Source organism: Bidens hawaiensis, unplaced genomic scaffold (assembly GCF_021521415.1).
Source record: "Bidens hawaiensis isolate Kalapana, Puna unplaced genomic scaffold, B.hawaiensis_p1.1 tig00019557_1, whole genome shotgun sequence".
In the NCBI taxonomy this organism is placed as follows: Eukaryota; Viridiplantae; Streptophyta; class Magnoliopsida; order Asterales; family Asteraceae; genus Bidens; species Bidens hawaiensis.
Genome location: NW_027492970.1, coordinates 99,789 through 120,607, shown reverse-complemented (window position 1 = coordinate 120,607; position 20,819 = coordinate 99,789). Strand labels below are relative to the sequence as shown.

General features: G+C 37.7%; 3 protein-coding genes and 1 pseudogene across 4 annotated transcripts; 1 reads left to right on the top strand and 3 right to left on the bottom strand.

The window, feature by feature from the left end:
- Positions 1-7,286: 7,286 nt before the first annotated feature.
- LOC143558548 (LIM domain-containing protein PLIM2c-like) lies at positions 7,287-8,759 on the bottom strand. Its single transcript, XM_077047370.1, has 5 exons — positions 8,524-8,759; positions 8,115-8,214; positions 7,998-8,023; positions 7,828-7,917; positions 7,287-7,748 (listed from the first exon to the last, which is right to left on the bottom strand). Exons 1-5 carry the CDS (start codon positions 8,656-8,658, stop codon positions 7,398-7,400), a joined length of 702 nt encoding a protein of 233 aa, XP_076903485.1. The 5' UTR covers positions 8,659-8,759; the 3' UTR covers positions 7,287-7,397.
- A 924-nt stretch (positions 8,760-9,683) lies between these two features.
- Positions 9,684-13,252, bottom strand: LOC143558566 (NAD-dependent malic enzyme 59 kDa isoform, mitochondrial-like; annotated as a pseudogene). The gene is made up of 17 exons (XR_013139769.1): positions 13,075-13,252; positions 12,864-12,949; positions 12,675-12,792; positions 12,292-12,589; positions 12,148-12,208; positions 11,946-12,049; positions 11,773-11,856; positions 11,570-11,676; positions 11,397-11,490; positions 11,175-11,288; positions 11,016-11,081; positions 10,828-10,900; positions 10,666-10,752; positions 10,514-10,571; positions 10,371-10,442; positions 10,197-10,259; positions 9,684-10,066 (listed from the first exon to the last, which is right to left on the bottom strand). The product of XR_013139769.1 is annotated as an NAD-dependent malic enzyme 59 kDa isoform, mitochondrial-like (transcript).
- Positions 13,253-16,143: 2,891 nt separating this feature from the next.
- On the top strand, positions 16,144-16,650 carry LOC143558551 (BON1-associated protein 1-like). The gene has a single exon (XM_077047373.1). It carries the CDS (start codon positions 16,144-16,146, stop codon positions 16,648-16,650), a length of 507 nt encoding a protein of 168 aa, XP_076903488.1.
- A 575-nt stretch (positions 16,651-17,225) lies between these two features.
- LOC143558565 (uncharacterized) lies at positions 17,226-20,778 on the bottom strand. The gene is made up of 4 exons (XM_077047384.1): positions 20,760-20,778; positions 20,106-20,163; positions 19,156-19,218; positions 17,226-19,076 (listed from the first exon to the last, which is right to left on the bottom strand). Exon 4 carries the CDS (start codon positions 19,031-19,033, stop codon positions 17,318-17,320), a length of 1,716 nt encoding a protein of 571 aa, XP_076903499.1. The 5' UTR covers positions 19,034-19,076; positions 19,156-19,218; positions 20,106-20,163; positions 20,760-20,778; the 3' UTR covers positions 17,226-17,317.
- Between the last annotated feature and the right edge of the window lie 41 nt (positions 20,779-20,819).

The window sequence follows — 20,819 nt, the reverse complement described above, 5'->3', positions numbered from 1 at the left end:
TTGTGTTTTTATGCGTTCTTATTGCCCATAGTACATGAGGTAATTGATCAACCCATCCTGACTTGTGATTTGCCAATCTTTTCTTGATTCCGCCGACGATCGTTCTGTTGGCGCGCTCCACTTCAACATTCCCTTGTGGGTGAGCCACGGAAGTAAACGTCTGCTTGACGTTGAGCTCTTTTAACCATTTTTGGATATGTTGGTCAGAAAACTGTGTTCCGTTGTCGTTGACCAAATTCATGGGTAGTCCAAAGCGACATATTATAAATTCCCAGATGAATTTCTTGATGCTGGTTGCATTGATTGTTGCTACCGGCTTTGCTTCGATCCACTTTGTGAAGAAATCGATCGCAACTATCAGAAATTTGACGCGACCTGGCGCCTTTGGAAATGGTCCGGTTATATCAATTGCCCATTTCTGAAATGGCCAAGAAGCTGTTACCGGTATAATGTCGTTTTTTGGCCGCAGGGTGTTTGGTGTGTGGCGTTGACAGGCGCTGCATTTTCTCAATTCTATTTCGGCGTCAACGTGAATGCTTGGCCAATAGTATCCCGTGTTCATGATTTTCGCCATCACCATTCTCAGACCTGCGTGTATGCCACATATTCCTTCATGGATTTCTCTGAGCAGATAATTTGCGTCTTGTGGGTCTACGCATCTGAGAAGTGGACCCAAGTACGATCGCCTATACAAGATGTCTCCTTGAATTGTGTAATTCAACGCTTTATGGCGGATCTTCCGCGCATCTGCTTTCTTTTCTGGCAAGATACCTCTCGCGAGGTAATTGATGATTGGTTTCATCCAACTATTTTCTGTATTTGAGCAAACTAGAATTTCTTTGTTCATTATTGAAGGTGTTGCCAGGACTTCGACGCGGACATCTTTTGCAAGGTGCTAAAATCCAACGGATGCAAGTTTGCTTAGGGCGTCAGCTTGTTTGTTTTTGCTTCTATTGATGTGTTTCACTTTGCATGTGGCAAAAGTTGCCATTAGCGCCTTAGCTTGCGCCAGGTATGACGCCATCTTGTCGTCCTTCGCGTCATATGATCCTTCAATTTGGTTTGCCACTAACATGGAATCCACGTGCGCTTCCAAGTGGCGGGCCCCTAGCCTTTTTGCGATTCTCAACCCTGCCAACAATGCTTCATACTCCGCCTCATTGTTTGTGCTTTTGAATTCTAGGCGTAATGCGTACGTAAAATGTTGCCCTTCTGGGTTGGTTGTTTTTAGGCCCGCTCCTGCGCCTTCGTCGTTGGACGCTCCGTCTGTGAAAATTTTCCAGACTTCATCTTGTTTCTGATCTATGGGGGCTTCGATCTCTCTTTTGCATTCTTCTTCTTTCTCTTGAGGGATTTCTGCGATGAAATCGGCCAAAACCTGGCCTTTGATTGCTGGCCTTGGTCTGTACTCGATGGCATATTCTCCCAACTCTATCGCCCATTTAGCAAGCCTCCCAGACAATTCTGGCTTGCTCAGTACATTTTGCAAGTGAAAGTTGGTGAGAACATGTATTGGGTGGCCCTGGAAGTATCTTCTTAAGCGCCGCGCTGTCTGGACCAAGGACAAGACTAACTTTTCCAAGGTGGAGTATCTTGTTTCTGCATCCGCCAGAGTTCGGCTTATGTAATAAATGGGTGTTTGAATACCGTTCCTTTCCACCATCAAGACTGCGCTGACTGTTTTTTCTGATGCTGCTAAGTATACTATTAATGGTTTTCCAGCTTTGGGCGCCGTGAGTGTTGGCAGCACTTCCAGGCGTGACTTAATTTCTTGGAACGCCGCTTTCGCTTCGTCCGTCCATCGGAATTGAGATTTCTTGAGGCAATTTCTCAGGGTCGAGATGAATGGGAATGATTTCTCTGCATGACTAGATAAAAATCTGTTTAGTGCAACTAGTCTGCCATTCAGCGTTTGCACTTGCTTGACTGATTTTGGCGATGGCATTTTTCGTACGGCTTCCAATTTTTCTGGGTTGGCTTTGAAGTCACCATTCGTCACAATTACTCCTAGGAATTTTCCCTCTTCCATGCCGAAGGAACATTTTCCTGGGTTGAGCTTCATGCTGATTGACCTTAGTGTGTTGAAGGTCTCCTCAATATCTTTTAACATGGCTCATTCCGTCTTGCTTTTAATGACGAGATCGTCCATGTAGACTTCCAAATTCCGGCCAATTTGGGGTTTGAACTCTTTGTCCATCAACCTTTGGTAAGTGGACCCGACGTTTTTGAGGCCGAATGGCATCCTTTTATAACAGTACGTTCCGCTGTTTGTTCTAAACGCTGTCTTGTCTTGATCTTTTAATGCCATGTGGATTTGGTGGTACCCCTTATAAGCGTCTAGGAAGCATTTGAACTGAAAAGGTACCAGCGCGTCAACTTTAAGGTCGATTTCTGGCAAAGGGTAGCAATCTTTTGGGCACGCCTTGTTTAGATCTTTGAAGTCAATACACATGCGCCATTGCCCATTCGCCTTGGGTACCATTACCGGGTTTGCTACCTAATTTTGGTATTGAATTTCTCTGATTATACCTACGTCGATCAGCTGCTAGACCTGCTCATCACAGGCTTTTGCTTGTTCTGTCCCCATCTTTCTTCGCTTTTGTACTACCGGGACAAAACTTGGGTTAACTTTTAACTCATGTTCCGCCTTGCTGCTTGGGACTCCCTTCATGTCTTCTGGGGTCCAAGCGAAGATATTGATGTTTTTGAGTAATAAGGTTTTAAGCGCCTCACGCGCTCCTTCTGAGATGTTTGGGCCAATGGTTATGCTTTGCACTGGGAATTTCTTGTTGAGCACCCATATTTCCGCTTCTCTAATTTTGTTCGTTTTTTGCACTTTTGGTGCTTTCCTCTCTGCCATGTTGCATTCTTTGTTGGCGTGGATCATCGCTATCCCGGTCTGGGTTGGTACTTCGACTATCCCATGTGCTGTTGACGGGGTGGCGTTGAAGTCACCAATGGCTTCTCTTCCCAAGATTATATCATATTGTGGGTGAGAAGTTTCCATTACTAGGAAATCAACCTCCTCTGTTCGGGAGTGGAGCCCATCGCTTAGCTCGACTGGGAATGTCAGCTGTCTTAGCGGGTATGCGATACTTTGGTTGAACCCTGTGATTGGGGCGTTCACTGCCGTCAACCGTCGTTTTTCTTCTTCATCTACCAGGTCGAAACACTGGCGGTACATGATATTGGACGTTGCCCCTGTGTTAACAAAGAAGCGGGGCGTCCTGTAATTACCGAAAACGGCTGTAATTACTAAGGGTGCCTTTTTGTTCGCCCCTCCGCTGACTCTTGGAAAGATGACTTGTTCTTCCTTCCATGACGCCCATTCTATCCTCCTTTTCTTGTTCTGAACGTTGCTCGAGATTATATTGGCGTGTAGATCTTTGATCTTCTTTTCTGGTCTTCCGCCATCTCTTGGAGGTGGGCGTCTGAACTTTCTTTGTATGTTTCTGACAAGGTGATCCATTTTGCCATTTTTAACACATTCCTCGATCGCGTCTTTCAAGTTTATACACTGATTTGTTGTGTGGCCATGTTGCTCATGAAAGTCGCAATAACTTTTCATATCTGTGCTTGGCCCTTGTTTGACTGGTGCCAGTTTCTTCAGCTGGATCCCTTCGTTGTACATTATGTGGGTTGGGCTTCTTGTCAGCGGAGTCCACCAGGTTGTGTTCGTTTGGGGTGTACTTGGCTGGCCTCTTTGTCTTGTTCTGGATGGATCAGACGTGGATTCTCTTTCGCTGTTCAACCTTGACCATACGGAAGACATTCTTTTTCCCTGGCGAGCCCTGTTAATGTCATTTATGGCGTCATTTTTTGCCAGTTCTTTCCCTAAGCTTTTTTCCATTCGCGCGTACCTTTTGGTCGCGGTCATAACATCGTCCCATCGCTGCGGCATGCCATCTCTGCCCATAAGGTTACGTATAAGATCGTCACACTTTACGTTTTGGCGAAAGGCTGCCCGCAGAAGTTCTTCACTTACGTCGCCGATGTTTAGCTCTTCTTTGTTAAATCTTGTGATGAAGTCTTCGAGTGTCTCGTTATCTTTTCTAACGATATTCAAAATGTCCGTCGGGTCACTGATGTGTTGCCGTTGTTGGCTAAATTGTTGTGTGAACTTTTTTGTTAGATCTTCCCAGCTTGTGATTTGCCCATCTGGTAACCTTTCAAACCATGCTCTAGCGGCTCCCACGAGGGTTAGCGTAAAGATGTTGCACCATAACGGCATAGTCCATCCAGACACTAAACCCGCAGCCGTGAAGGTTTGCAAGTGATCGTCTGGATCTGAGATACCATCATACTGGCCCACCGTTGGTGGGATTTTTGGGTTTTCTGGTAGCTCTGCTTCGGCTATTCTTGCTACGAACTTTGATTTTCCCGCCGATGTTGGTCGGTACGGCTTGGAAAAATCAACGGCCGCTTCTGGGTGGTATTTTACCAATTTTTTGACGTCTGGCTCTTTCCAGCTCTCTTCATAGTCTGGGTCATCTAAACGTGAGTCTGCTTTTAGATTTGACCGTTGTGACTTGTCTCCTGCTTTGCTGGTTTGCTTAGCAGGAGATGTTTTAGCGAAAGGTGTTTTCGCACGAGCTGGTGTTGAGTTCTCCTTAGATTCTTCATCTTCGTTGCTACTAGAAGCTGTATCAAACAGTGATCTAGGTTTCACAACGGATGCCATTTTTTCTTGTACTTTGTCTCTTAGTTTTTGTTGTTCAGCCTCGAGCCACGCCATGATGTCTGGCGGCATGGTTGTTTTAGAACGTGTCTTTGTTTTTTGTTTATCCGTGACAGTAGGGTGAATGGTGGAGGTATTCAAGAGACCTCCTCCCACCTCCTCTACATCCAGATTTTCTACGTTTCCTTCTAGGTTGGCTTTTTGGCCAATCTCCTTCGGTGTTGTCTTGCCACTCATCTGAGTCAAGAACGGAGTAAGTTACAGTTCTAGCTATATGAACGGATGGCGCCAATGAAGAAGCACTAAACCACCCCTCAAGGTCTAACACGTTAGTCCGAGGGTTATGGTCACGTATTCTTCACGGGGGGTTATAAAACCTTCTTGGCGCAGACAAGTGTAACCTGCAAAACAGAACACCGTGAGCTCGTTACGAGGAATGGGGGGGGGGGGATTCTCTCGTAACCACCCTCCGGCGTGAGAATCAGTACTTGATAGTCTGAAACAGTCTAATTTGACAGTGATAGAAGGAGAAAGTATATCCTTTACCATTTGGAGGTTCATTGGTATTTATAGCCGGAAGAGAGAGAGAGTGTGACCAACCACCTTGTCAGGTTCTCCACCAATAATATTCTTCATTCGTGTGATTGTGGTGGTTGGTGGAAGTTGGTGGGCATCATGGCCTTTTGACAAGAATGTGATTGTACTGTTTGTACCATCCTTTATGTGTTGTTCAATCCCCATTGGTTTGGTGTTTATCCCTAAGTGGGTTACCATCTTTTTGTCCCATGCTTGTGGGACCTTTTCATTACTATTCCCGAGGTGTCAGGGAAAGTTACTTTGGACTTCTATTCTTGGCGTCATGCACTACGCCTCGCGTTAGTAGCATGCTAGCGCGTATTGTTCCGCCGGCGTATGTAACTAGTTTTATACTTAACCAAATTATGGGTTTCATACCCTACCTCTACATTGCTAATAATCAATAATGATGGTTATAAAATTCACTGTATACTCTTTATTAAATCTTTATTAAAGACATTCTTTGGGAAATCATAAAGTCAATTTCAGTTATTACAATTGCTTTTATCAAGTAACTGTTGGATACTTGAATATTGGTAAATTTAATTCTAAAGGACCCATAACTCATAAGACCATATTAACAAGCTTGCAACATAGACTTCTAAATGTGACATTTTTATGAATATTACAAGGCTTGAAAACATCAACGAAAAGGCCATCAATTCTAGATTTTTGAAGCTTGTTACAGCACTATGGAATAATTGTAGGAAGTGATTCACTTTTAGGTAAGATAATAATAAAAATATAATAATGATATTCTCGTTAATCATGGGAAATTCACTTAGTACAATACCGTTTACAAAAGTACATAAAAAGAATATAAAATACAAATTTATATACCGAAATGATTTAATCCATATCTTACTAGGAGTGCTTCCATAAGCTTTTTTCTAGTATCCATGTCACGAGTCTTCATCACTTGTTTAACAAATGTTTCTTCAAAACAACAATTCGTTTATTGAAATTGAGTAACGGTTTTGGTTGAGGATCGTGTTAGACACGGGGCCCTTAAAACAGATTTCGTGCTTACTCTCAAGCGCGTCTGTTTCCCAGGGTACAACAACCGGAACAGTATGTGTACTGCCGGAGATGGCCACGAACCCGAGGAAGTCACCGGCTATATTGATGTTTATCAAGATGTAGGAAAATTTGTTGAAGTTGTTTGACATAAGTATAGAGAGTGCTTCTCTCTAAATTTTGTCATGAGTGTGTGTAAGTGACTCTAAAATATTTTCTAAGTGTTTATCCAACATGAACCAACAAATTCATTATATACTTACACAAAATGAGAAATACTTAACCAAATTAATATGTCATAAACAATAAAATTAATTTAGTTATAAACAAGATAATTAATCTTGTAATAAACTTGAAATTAATTATTGTAATTAACATGGTTAAATACTTCTAATTAGATTTAAGTGGTGAATCAAAGCCATCATATTTATTCATGACATGAGTTGAAACAAACTATTTGACCAGGTCCAAACAACTGTTCGCAACAGTCCGTTATGCAAGCGCGACACTCATGCGCTCCTACGTGGGACACGATGTCAAAGATAAATCCAATTTTCTCTTCTTTGGTTATTCCAACCATACAATTTCGAGCATTGATATTCATTCATCTACGCTCCATTTTGAACACTCAAATCAATAGTTATATAACACATATATAAATATATTATTCATGTCCAAAGTTAGTGAAAAACCCATTTTCACTAATAAATTTTTCCAACAATAATTTTATATTGTCATCACCCTCCATTATTAAGCAATAAACTTCCATGCATTTTAGCCCTTTAAGATTTTTTTAAACACCTCAAAAAAGTAATCCAAGATCTTTATCTTATGAATTCAAGTCACTAGTTCAATCAACTCCATTGTTGAATAGATTGAATCAAGCTTTAATCTCTATTATGTAATTCTCTTCATGATCGCCTTGTTTTTGTTTTGAGAAGTGACTAAGTTTATAACTCCAATCAGAAAATAGATACTACGTGAACAAGAATTATTTTGAAATATTGGATTTCATTCTTACGGTTCATACCAGAATCATGACAAAGAACGACGACATACAAAGGTTACATGGACAAATTAATTCATTTTTAGCAAGACAACGCATGTAACCCAATAATTGTAACAACTACGTTTCTTGTTCTTCAGATTTATCGGCTTCTTCTGGTTTGCTTTCGACTTCAGTTTCCTGCTCAAGTACCTTCTCATCTTCACTTTCTTGTTCGGGTACCTTCTCAACTTCGGCTTCCTGTTCGGATACCTTCTCAACTTCTGTTTCCTGGCCGGGTGCTATTAATTTCTTACGGTCTGCAGCCTTGAGAACATGATTGAGTGTGCCTTTTTCCAAGAAGAGTTGAGCAAAATGATGTCTGCAGTAAAGAACACCGTTGAGGGCCGCATATGACGAGTGTGTTAAAGGACACCCTCCATGAACACACCTAAAACATTGTTTGTGGCACGATTCGCCTTCCATTGTCATCTATTTTTCGTAAAAAAGAAAAATCATCAAAACCAAGTTATATAATTAGTTGTTATATAGCATAGTATAATATACAAACCTTGTCAATAAAATGAACAGTTTTGTCACAAACTCGACATTTGTCTTGGGTGCCCGAAAAGAAAATTGCGAATTTGTTAGGTATTTGTGCCTGCATTATGCTACTTGATTAATAATAATAATAATAAGTTTGGTTTATGAATAAGACATTATTATGAGAAATAAACGTACCGTTGAATTGTCCTTATTTAGTTTCGCTGCAAAAATAATAGTAGTCAGAAAAACATTCTATAAGTTAATGACCGAATCCAAAAAAAAAAAAAACTAATTAGGAATATCATGTCTTACATGTACGGAAATTTTTGCTGAAATTTTCAGTTTCTTTATAAAGTTGTTCAAAATGAGGCATGCAATAAAGCACTCCATCCATAGAGGAGTAGTTGCTCATCTTCATAATTAATCAAAAAATAAATAACTATGTAAATATCATTACTTAAAAACATACACAACCTACATATTTTAATTTTATTAATCTTCCAATTCAACACAGATAAATGACAAAATTAAAACTTTTTAATGAGTAAATTTTAACAAATAATGTTAGATATACATATTAATAATAATAATAATAATAAAAAACTTTATTGCCCAAACCCACGTGTGATGATTATAAGAGTAAGATGGATGTGTGTGTGTTGTATATATATATATATAGAGAGAGAGAGAGAGGCAAGACGTTGAGGGGGAAATAAATTACCACAAGCGTGCCTTTGCAATGGGTGCATTTGAAACATGTTTTGTGATAAATGACGCCGTCAACGGTCATTAAATCAATAAAATGAACAATCTTGTTGCAAGCATTGCATTTGTCGATGGTTCCGCCAAACCCCATTTTTTATTTTATCCTTTGAGATGGAAGAAACAATCAATGAAGTCGGGCGAAAACGAACAATCAAATATCAAAGAAAATGGAAATTTGCAGCTAAATTATTTTTACACGATTCTTTCACAAAGTTAGGAGGTTGAATTTATACAACAACATGTGGAGATCCTTAAAACTTTGAGATCACTTTTCATGCAACCTAAAAACAAAAAACATTAGTTCTCTATATGTGGTTGCATTGTATTATTTGTTTTTATGAAAATTAATGGAGGAAAATCACCCCAAATGGTACGTCATCCACATAATATTACAACTTTCATTTTTGTAATTGAATAACTAAAAATTAATTCATATAATTAAAACGAATATAATGTCAAGCACGTGCCCCTCTCGAGTTACAACACCGGTCAAAGCAACTTGGACAATCACTAGAACATCTGTCTTGACTTTAGTTGAAAGATATATGTAAGAACATGTTCATTTCCAAATTGAAACCGCCATCTTTTTTTACTTCTGTTTAACATAACATCATAGAACCTTTACTTATTGCTTTCAGGCTTGGAAAAGTTGGCGTGATGGAACATTATCAAACATAATAGACCCAATATTGTTAAATGAAACAAGTTCATTAAACGACATCGTCAGAAGCATTCACATAGCATTATTATGTGTCCAAAAAAATGCCGTAGATAGGCCAACCATGTCTACGGTTGTTCTTATGCTCAGTAGCTTCTCCCTCACTCTCCAGGTACCATCTGAGCCTGCGTTTTTCATTGAAAATAATCCTGATCATGTTGGTGCTGTAAGTGAGAGTAGTAAACAACCAGGATCACCAAAGGTTTCTGCAAATAATGCATCCATTTCTGAGATAACTCCTCGGTAACTATTGTATACAATTTATAATCAACTGAGTCAGTTAGTTTGTATAATAAAGTTTTTCATATATTTTTCATATATGCATAATCAGATTTTTCATATAAATTTTCAAAGTTATAACAATAATTATGCATAACATGATGCCCACATCAACTGAAAATGATGGAAGGTTAAGTAGTTTGAAAGAGTGTATTAAATAAAATGTAAGTTACATTTAATTCTAACAAAACACATAAGTAATAATGGGGTTAGGAACAACATGCCATCTAATCCCCCTATAACTGCAATTGTACATAATAATAATATTCCATATAATAAAATACCATCTGCAGCAGCAGAAGAAGAATAGACTTCTTATTTCTCATGAACAAGGGGACTGTAAATAGGATACCACATGTTGGATGTTACATATTCCACTATCTCGTCCTTTGACATGTGTGCAAGCTCTTTGGGCCCCACCTCGCCATGTCCTTCCGCAAGTTCCTCAGCAACAGCCGCCCTTACCACCGCTGCTCCTACTTCAGCAGTAATATGTCGAATGCTGTAACAAGTATAAATCAACAAAATTGTGTCACTATATACAGGAATATTATGCGACCCAAAATCACTATATCAATCAGTAGCTACCCTTTTCACAACTAATAATGGAAACTTCAAAGTTAAAGCAATACCTATCGATAGATGGATATAATCTTCCCATCTGAATTTCTTCTTCTGTCATATAAGAAGCAAGGCTGCACAAAAAAAGATTATATATCATCTGGCATCAGATTTAACCAGGCAAGTTTTAAAAATACTAAACTGAAAAGCATGATGGAATCAATCAACTTTTATAAATTCAATACCATTCAGAAGCTGCTTGTAGCATTCCATCAGATATAATATGAGCACCAGAGAGCAGGGATCCCAAACCGATCCTGGATTAGTAAAATTTATCAAGCAAATATCACAAACAACAGAAAATATAACACCATTTTCAAACAAGCACTGACCCAGGAAAAGGTACATGTTATTTGCTTGATTCACATGACCTACTTTCCCGTTTCCTGCACATGTAACGAAACATTTTACATACCGAGAACAAAAAAAGAAAAAAAACTAACTGATAGCCAAACAAATGTAAATGTTAAGAAATAGTACCAAGATCAACATTTTCAAAAGGGCTCCCGCTTCCAAAAACAATATTTTCACCAGCATGTTTGAAAGCATCAGCAGCAGTGCATTCAGCTGTTACAAGGTTTATAAACTATTAATAAAAAAAATAATTTTAATTTATAAGTAAAATCCAAGGGATTCACAAACCATTCTGTGTGGGATTTGACATGGCGAAGATAGCAGGTTTAGGTGAATCAGAGTTTCGCATAGCTTTAAGCACCTGCATATACAAGTAACAAAGCAAATTTAGAACCTCTTTTAGTACTTGAAGACTTCATAATATGATCAAGTGAGTGTACTAATATCATGTTAGGTCATGAAAAAAAGGTACATACGTGCTCATTGAAAACACCTCCAACTCCAGATAAACCAAGAAGAACATGAGGTTTGACCTTTTGTACCTGCAAAACACCAGAAATAAACAGCCCCGTATGCATAATAAAACTTGAAACTTTAAAGAAATGCAAAATTCGAGCTAACAAAAAGAGACGTACCACTTCAAGGAGATCAGCTCCCTCATGGAGTCCTAGGGATCTAACCTCTTCAATAGGCTTGGAAAAGGGTGCAGCTGCTGAGTCAACACCAACTCTCTCTGTTGTAATCAAACCCTGCATCCAAATAATACAACTTCTGAGAAACGTTAAAATAAACTGCATATTGGTGATCAATTGTATTTCACTATTTTTTTCCCTTAGTTTTGTTCACATAAAACATACATCTTTATCAAGTAGGAAAAACTGAGGTTTTGCTTCTGTTCCTGTCATTCTTGCAACCGCCTGATAGGCCATGTTCAGAACACCAAGTCCTGCACTGAAAACCGTATAGCAAGTAGCCAAGTAAGTTTTTCTCAGTCGCAAAAAGAAAAAATAATAACCATCTTCCTCATTACCTTCCAGCTCCAACAACAACAATTTTTTGGTTTGCAAAGTCTGATAATGGACGGCCTTGAGCTCTAACAGTTCCAAGTAATCCAGCTAATGCAACACCAGCAGTTCCCTACAAAGAACATAGATATGTATGTGGGTCCTACTTTAAGCCAACAAAGCATAACCGACTATCTAGATGTCTCTAAATGAGTGAATTGATTGTAACCTGTATGTCATCATTGAACATGCAGATCTTTTTACGGTATCTTTCAAGAGTTTCAAAAGCTCATTTGAATTGAAAGTCTTCAAACTGGTTTTACATGGCCAATCACAAAAGGTGTAAACAGGAATTTAAAAAACTGTATAAACCTAGCCAAATATATGAAAAAAGAAACAAACCTGGACAACAGCTTTTGGCCAACGTGCATGAAGTGCTTCCACTAATTCATCCACTACTGCTATATATTCTTCTCCTTCCAATCTAGGTTGTCTTAATCCTATATCTGTCAAAGTAAATTTAGGAAAAATGGACTCTTTTCCTCAAGGCTCAAGATATGATGATTTCAATCAATAAATAGCAACTACAGGTTTGTTTACTTACAAAGGGGATTTTCTAGAAGCTGCTGGTTGTTAGTTCCAACATCAAGCATAATAGGAAGGATCTGCAGTATACACAGAGTGTGAGAAACACATAAAAAACCGAGTTTGAGCAAGCAACATGGCACATAATTAAGATTGGAATTACTCTCTGGGGATTGATTCCTGCAGCAGCGACATACATATCAAGTTTCCCAATAGGAATTGCCATTCCTTGAACTCCAAGATCACCAAGTCCAAGAATACGGCTGCCGTCTGTAAGAACAACCATGTCTACCTGCTTAGCTGGCCAGTTGTAAATCATGGGCATCATCTCCCCCTTATCTTTTGCACTGAAGTACATTCCACGTGGACGTCTGAACAAGCCAGAGTAGTTTTGGCATACCAAACCGACGGTTGGTGTGTATATGATAGGAGCAAAAGCTTTAATGTTATCAATAAGAACCTGTAGAGAAACAACAAGGTTATTATGAATGATTTGTTAATAATGGGTGGTTGATACAGTACAGTAAAGAGAAGAGAATGGTTAGTCGGTAATATAAAGTCTCGTTCCTGTCATGTAGTCTGTTTAAGATTCTCCATTTAGCCAAAGAAACAACAGTGAGAGGTTGGCCTTCCGTATTATGCTCCAATGAGCGAAATGATTCCACTAACATTAATGTATATATAAAATTGAGGTATGAGTGTTGTTAGGAAGCTTGTATAAGAATAGGAACTCACTAAAACGGTCATATTGCTGCTCGAATGAAATGACGCGAGGTGGGAGGAGGCCACGAAGTCCAAGTCGATAAGGGAAACCCTGTATCCTGAAAACAAACAAACAAACAGAGCTTTTTGAATGGTTACAACTAAATAACTAACTAAGAAATCATCCTCCTAGTTAAACAGTAATAAATGAAATGAAATGAAATTAGAAATAGTAAGTAAGTACCTTGTTAAACCATGGATCGTGAAGAATATCAGCTCCACGCTTGTGAACGATACAAGGACCAGGAATCGGAGTGGTCGACGGGCAGACTGACATCCTCCGCGATTGCCGGAGACTCGACCACACGCTCCTCTGCCTCCACCACATTATTATTCAATTCAATCCAACTACAACACCAGATAGATCAGTCTCACTTACTCACAGTGAAAACAACTTTAAAAAGTAGTACCATACAACAAATTATGACTGGAATTGGTCAAGTGAATATCACCAAAAGCATGCTTTAGAATACCATAACTTTCATTTTCCTACAAAGCAAGCAAGCCTGACTTCATTTGAGGCTCTCAATAGTCAACTTCACGCCATCTTCAAATGAAGTAGGCGTTTCATTTAAAAACGTGTTTTGGTTCACTTAATTACTTATAAGCTATGTTGAAGAGACGACCAAAAAACGTTTCTGAAACTTCGAATAAGCCGTACCCAAGCCCAAAGACGTATTATAATCCGTCCCTGGTTTTCAAAAACGGCCAGGAAACGTTTTGATGGCGTTTCGCCGGCGTACATGTCCCCGGGACGGGGACTCAACTCATCTTGCCGTATCCGTGCATCATAGTGTTAGAGTTCTCTAATTGGATTGGATGGGACAGCTGGTGAATAAAGAGAGTCGTTAGCGGGAGCTAAAATATTGGCGTCTTTCTATTGATTCAATGTGCAATCTTGGCTGCCCTATTGCCTTTAGGAAATCTTAGACTATGATTGGCTCGTGGACTGTTTGTCTCCTCCACTGGTGACTGATCTCTTGACGCCCGCGAGCTTTATAAGTTGATTGGTCTGAACTCACGAGTGTAATACCAGACCAATCTACGCTTTACATCGGAACACATGTGGGGTATGGGACCATATCTTTTCACAATTATGGTAAAAACAAAATGTACAACTATTTATGTGGTTGTTTACTTAAAATTGGTTTATACAACGTTTTCACGATCGGACAAGACGTTGACAAGGCCATAATTGCCCGTTTATGAAATCTCTGGGCGAATAAATGAATAAATCGAATGATTTTTAAGTGACACGTGCTTACATAATGAATGTTCAATTAGCGATTTACTTCGTTATATTTTACCATTTTTTATAGAAAAAGAAAACTAAATTTGATGATATCGATATAGGTTATAATAATTGAATCGAGCAATATGAATAATATTACTGATAATAGTTTTGGTAACTCTCGTGATATTAGAAAAAAAACCACAATTTACAATTACACAAATGGTGTGTGAGTCATCCCACCTTTTCAATTTTACTCATTCACATCATAACATCTCATAACCATTCCAAATTTCCAATACATCCTTCAACCTTTACAACCATCTCAATCTATCTTTCAACCAATTTGTTTTTTTTTTCATTTAATTAAATTAACTAAATTATTTTTAAATTAAAAACATATATATTAATTTAAATTAAGGCACAATTACGCAATTAGTCCATAACGTTTGCTGAAAATAACAAGATTATGTACTAAAGTTAAAAACACATGTATAGATATTCAACTTTTAAATTTGTACCAATTTTAGGTATTAAATGTAAATTCCGTTAAATGTTAACAGAAAATGGAGGACAAATTCATCATTATGCAAAAAATATAATATGTATACATGTTTTCTGACTTGTGTATATTACTCGTTAAATAAAAAAAAGGTTACGTTGAATAAATAAGAGAGCGTAAGACTTTTTACCACTTTTTCACACTTTCTCTCATCCACATTAACGTTACATCATAATATCCTACGACCGTCCTAATTTATCCTTAATCCATTGCAACCATCCGAATCCATATTTTAGCTAATTTATTTTCTTCATTAAAAAAAATATTTTTAAATTAGAAAACATAAATATTAATATAAATGAAAATAACATTCACAAAAAATTAAATTACAACTAAAAACGTTAAACATCAAAAACTTGATGAACAAGTAACCTAAGCCTACTATCCTAAACTTTTTATTTATACTACTAAAAACTTGATAAACAAGTAACCTAAATCTAACCTTATAACCCAACATTTTAAATAGCAAACCTATTATAATTCAATTTCAAAATAAACTAGTCAATTAATTAATTAATTAACCATTTAAACTAAACTTGCACTTAGGCTCTGTTCCTGAGTGCTGAGTTCAACTTAAGGAAGGAAAGGAAAGAAAAGGAAAGAAAGAAAATAGTGTGTTCCTGAGTTTCATTTAAGAAAGGAAAGAATAAAATGTGTGTTCCCCGGGTTTCACTTAAGGAGATAAAGGAAAGGAAAGGAAAATGGAGACTTTTGTAGTGTAAAATCTTTCTTTCCAATTTAGAAGGAATTGGTTGGTGGGAAAGGAAAGGAAAATAAAAGAAAGGAAATGAAAATGAAAAGAAAGGAAATGAATGGAAATGTTTTCCTTTCTTTTCCTTTCTTTCGTTAAGTAAGCTCGGGAACACAACGTTAACTTTTTTAACTTTTTGAAAACCCGTTTCTAGATTAACTTTTAACAATATATGAATTAGCTAGAGAAGTCGGATATTTTTTTTTAACTTTTCCTCGTGTAAACATCTAATTGATTCATGGTTGATGTTTAGAGACTTTAGTAGATGAGCCCAATCTCTCACAAACACACATATATACACATGGCATTTAATATTTAATTTAGAATAATCTAACATGGACGTGAAGTGATGATTTGTGGTGTTTTTAAATGTAGATGGACATTCACTCAAAAGACATCTGTATTAACAAATGTTAACAATTTATGTGGATCAAATTTATAAAACCAAAGTTTAGGAGAGGACTATCTATGTAAGTACTTGTTAGTTTACCTTTAAAAGAGGATAATAAGTCTAAGTTACTATATATATTTCATTCAATCAATCCACACACGGAAAAATAAACCAATTTCCTGTGAAAGATCCTCTCTCTTTCTTTGTTCTTGCTACCAAATTTCTTGTCAAACTTTATTATATATATATATATATATATAGCATCATCAAGAAACTCTCAAAATCCAACAAATTAATAATAATCACAACACATTATTAATGACAATATTGAAGGAGATCGATTCCAGGGCCCTGGAACTCACCATCATCTCCGCCGAATCCCTTTCGCTCAAAGGCAAACGTTCCGTCAAGAAAAACGCCTATGCCGTCGTAAAAACCCAACGCGGCGACCATCTAGCCACGAGGATGGACCCTGAAAACGGCGCATACCCGTCATGGAATCACAAGTTGTCCATCCGCATGCCCATGCATGAGCCATTCTTCACCTTGGAAGTCCGTTGCAACAACTCTGATGATCATGCTATAGGCTCGGTCAGGGTTCCGGTGTCGGATTTTACAGCTGTGTATTTCCCATGCAATTATTTGCATTTTTTGAGTTATAGGTTGAGGGATAGGTATGGTGAACGGAATGGGATTATTAATCTTTCGGTTAAGGTAGTGAAGCAGCAGCCGACTAGTACTTCTACGGCTTATTCGTCGTCACCGGTAACAGCAGCCATGGGCAAAGGTCAGCTTGGTGGTGTTCCTGTCGGAAAACAATATTGAACAAGCTAGCTAGGGTCAAAAATTATATTTCTTTATTATATTCAATTCATATTCTTTGAATTTATAAATATTTTGAATTATTGTATTGATTTTATAGAATATTTTGTTTTAAATATTCTTAGACTTGTGTGTTTCATTGAGTGAAATTTAGCATCATGAAAAAGTATCAAGTATGTATGTATGGGATGATGAAAGAAAAACTATATATATGCAAGTGAAGTGATCTAAGCGTTATTATGTTACTTTCTTTGTTTGTATAAGTCAAGTGGTAAAAAGTTAATATATATACTTGCATGATTCTAAATATATACGAAGCTAAGAAGAACATACGACATGCATGATAATTACGCAAACAAATGAAACATTTAAATCAGTCATTGAGCCTATGTAGCGGTCAAATTTATAGCCATCGATATTAATAGTTTAGGCGATGGGTTCCAAACACTTCAGCCAAATGGTTTGTTTTCTAAATGGGGTTTTAATGAGAGACATTGGAGATAAATGGGGTGAGATTTCGTTTAATCTTGAATCATAATATATTTGTACTTGAATAATAATACACATAATTTTTTTTAATGGAAAGAAACTGAAATCATGGTGTTATTATACAACCTTATAAAAACATCCCAAGTTGACTTAGCTTACAATGTTGTTTCATACAAGAAGACTATGAAACAACAATCACAACATTAACATTAACATTTAACATTGTACATCTCTCACTCCAAAGGCTTCTAAATTTCCCTCTTTGCAGCCTTTCCAACAGTTTTTTAGACCCAATAATATCCATTTCTGTAAGTTTCTTCAAATACCCAATTGCCCCATATGATATCATAACCCTCCTACACTTCTTGCTTCCTGACAGCACCCCAAGGCAACAAACCGCATATTTTTTAGCCGTGTTTTGTGGGCTCGGGTCAAGCAACTGAACCAAACTCGGTACGCTTCTCGCATCCCGTTTCACTTCTCGAGCATTACACCTGAGTGCCATCAAGCTAGCCACCGCCTGAGCCGCCACCTCCCGAACCTCATTCGCTTTCACTTCAAGTAGTTTAATTAGTAACGGAATACACCCCGATTCTCCCACAAGCTTTTTCACTTCTAACGAGTCACAAATCCGACACAGGGTCCCAATCGCTGCGGTTTGGGCACCGGTTGAGCCCGTTTTAAGCACGTGCACCAGCCTCGGAAGCAAGCCTATTGAGATTAGTGTTTCGGCGGAAACGGACCCCACGAGGTTCCTTACAGTCCTGATTGCAGGCTCCTGAGGTAGACCAATATCGAGGTAAGACAACAGACTGCGAATCCCGCCTTCGGTTATAACAGACTGCTTGATATCATCATTACTTGAAGTGAGATTCTGCAAGCATTCGGCTGCGTATTCTTTGGTTACTAATAACACCTCTGAATCGAGTAAACCGATCATGATCCTCACAGCCCCTTCTTCGGCTAAGGCTGGGTGCAGTTCGGGTATCACGGATAAGTTTTTCAAAGTACAAGTAGTTGAAGCTTGGGAGACTGAATCACCAGTGCAACACACTTCAATTAGTGACGGCACCCCACCATGGCCCGCAATCAAACGGGCTATCTCACCAGACATGGATAGCCTTTGAAGGACGATAGCAGATTTTTCTTGACCAACCGAACTACCGGACTCGAGCAGCCTTATGAGAGGCGGTAAAACGCCTTCTGCAACAAGTAAACTGTTAAAAGTACCCGATTCTGCTAACGTGCAGATCAAGGTAACCGCTTTTTCTCTTATTATTGGAGACGTGGCTGTAAGGAGTTGTACCAAAGCCGATAAACTGCTTCGTCCCAAGAAGGGTAAAACGGTCTTCTCGTCTTCCCTCATCAAGTCAACAAGATTATCAAGCGCTTTATGTTTAGCTTCCAAATGCCCAATTTGCAGCCGGGCTAAAAGCTCGGTAATGTTGCTGCTTCCTTGACTTGTACTTTCAACTTCCGACAATGCAACCTCTCCCAAAATCCCGGTTTTTATTAAAAGCCCGCAGTCTCGTAAATTCAAATCAATTTTACAACATAACGCATCCAGATCACTCTGCATTTGAAGTTTTCCTTCTTGTTTGTCTTTCGAACACTTTTCTGCCATTTCAAGTGATTCGTTTAACGTTTTTGAAATCGCTTCAAGTAGTTCTTTGCATAAAGTGTTCTTCGTGAAGCATGGATGGCTTGATAAGTCCGATAACCGAGTCGGGATTTGCTCTAGTTTTGATATGATTAATTTCCATCTCCCCTGAAACCCTTTAACTTCCCGGGCCTTCTCTAGAGCCACAGGTACAAGATCGTTCGCATATGCCAACCACTCCTCGGTTGACTGAAAGTCAACCATGACTTTATTCTCTTTATTATGATCTTCTACCATGATTCAAAAGGTATAGATTAAACAATTTTTGCAAAAACCAAACCTGTTGAGAATACACATAATATTAAACATATTTCTTCAAGAATTTGGAAAATTGAAAGTCAATTTGCAGAAAGTCAAACCTGATAAGAGAATATAAGGTTATGAGCCTAAATTGAACCAGAAGTCAATTTAGAGAGTCAAACCTGCAAAAATGGAATACATGTAATTAAAAATCATGAAACTTGTGAAGATTTTCCTATAGTAATATGATCTAAGGACCAATTTTCTTGTAATAATAAAAAAACACAAACTTTCACGACTATGAGACTAAAATGATCTTAGACATATAAAGCCATTTGTTGATCAAAGAAGTCATATTTGAGATGATAAAGTTGGATCCAGGTCATAAACATGGTTCCTCAAGCTGGAAGAAACTGACATGTTCAAAAGGGGCCCAGAATGAAAGGAAAAAAGAAAATCAAGATTATGACTTTTTTCATGAATAATAAAGTAGTAGTTAGCTGTCTTGGATCATTACACTTCACTTTATTGCTTATATTTTCTCAAGATAAAAAGAATAAAGATCAAAACTTTTGACAATCTTGCATGTTCACTAAACATAAGAGATACAAAGTATACACACACATGACAAATCCCTCTTTACAAGGGCATCTGCTAAAGCTTAAAGGAAGAACTTTTCATCATAAATAAAGCCTACCAACTTGGTATTTACTCAAAAATACATACTTGACTATCAAAACAACAAAAGATGTTACTTACTAGTAAGATTTTCCTCATTTTATTTACTTGGTGGGCCCCATTCTTCAGAAATAAAAGGTTTGGCAATCATGTGTTTGAATGTTTGAATCAAATAGTCATAATGTACCAAAAAGTGATTGTTTCATTTTCTTTGTGTAGTAGCAGTACCAATCTTAAAGAAATGTTAAATTTTGCTTTGAAGACAAGACAAGAAAGGTCACAATCTAAATTTAAATTTTGGAATGGGACCAAACCATCTAATTGCTTCTTTCTATTTCGATATTTAAAATTAATAACAAGACAATAAGTACAAAATCAATGCCGTACATACCTCCGATTGATCGGTTTCTTGCAAACATCCCACCATAGTTTAATGCAGTGATTCACTTCTGAAATGATCAAACAACACGAAATTTTTTTTGGGCTTTAGTTTAAAGTCTGGATTTTTCGACTTCATTTTCTAGTGATTTGACTTATACCCACCAAAGATTTGATCTTTAACCCCTAATATTCAAATTAAAAAGCAAAATTCTAGAAGTAAAGTATTAAATTAAAAATAATATATATTTTTATTTTTTAGATTTACTGTTCTCTTTTATATTTCATAGAAACATCCAAACGATTTACAATGAAGTGGCAGGTAAGAGGACAACAAGCTGCGCCGCAACCCCCTTTTGGATAGCAAACCCAATCCGACTAAAAACAAAGTTTTGATTCTTATGGGCTGATAAGTTACTATACACAACTTTCTGAACCCTATTCAAAAGGTCCACGGCATCCGGAGCTAAGAAACCAAAAGTGTGAAAGGCGAAGGGGATAAACACGTGTTGATTCTCCAAACAAGCTCTCTCGTGTTAATAGTAAAAAACAAACATTTCTTACTGTACCCTATTTGAAAATTATCCACCAAAAATTGGATCTTTAAACCCTAATTCCCAATTTAAACAGTAAAAAACAATCAAAAAGAAAAAAATGAAAGTAATACCCAGAAAAAGACGAAGCTTCAAATCTCTGTATCTCGAATCCAAACTACAAGATGATTAAA

Excerpts from the sequence above, each read along its gene's own strand:
- LOC143558548 (XM_077047370.1), bottom strand. The coding sequence starts at position 8,658 with ATGGGGTTTGGCGGAACCATCGACAAATGCAATGCTTGCAACAAGATT. Across the intron at positions 8,215-8,523 it reads ATTGCAAAGGCACGCTTGTG|ATGAGCAACTACTCCTCTAT; the intron begins GTAATTTATTTC and ends TTAATTATGAAG. Across the intron at positions 8,024-8,114 it reads CAGCAAAAATTTCCGTACAT|CGAAACTAAATAAGGACAAT; the intron begins GTAAGACATGAT and ends TTATTTTTGCAG.
- LOC143558565 (XM_077047384.1), bottom strand. The coding sequence starts at position 19,033 with ATGGTAGAAGATCATAATAAAGAGAATAAAGTCATGGTTGACTTTCAG.
- LOC143558551 (XM_077047373.1), top strand. The coding sequence starts at position 16,144 with ATGACAATATTGAAGGAGATCGATTCCAGGGCCCTGGAACTCACCATC.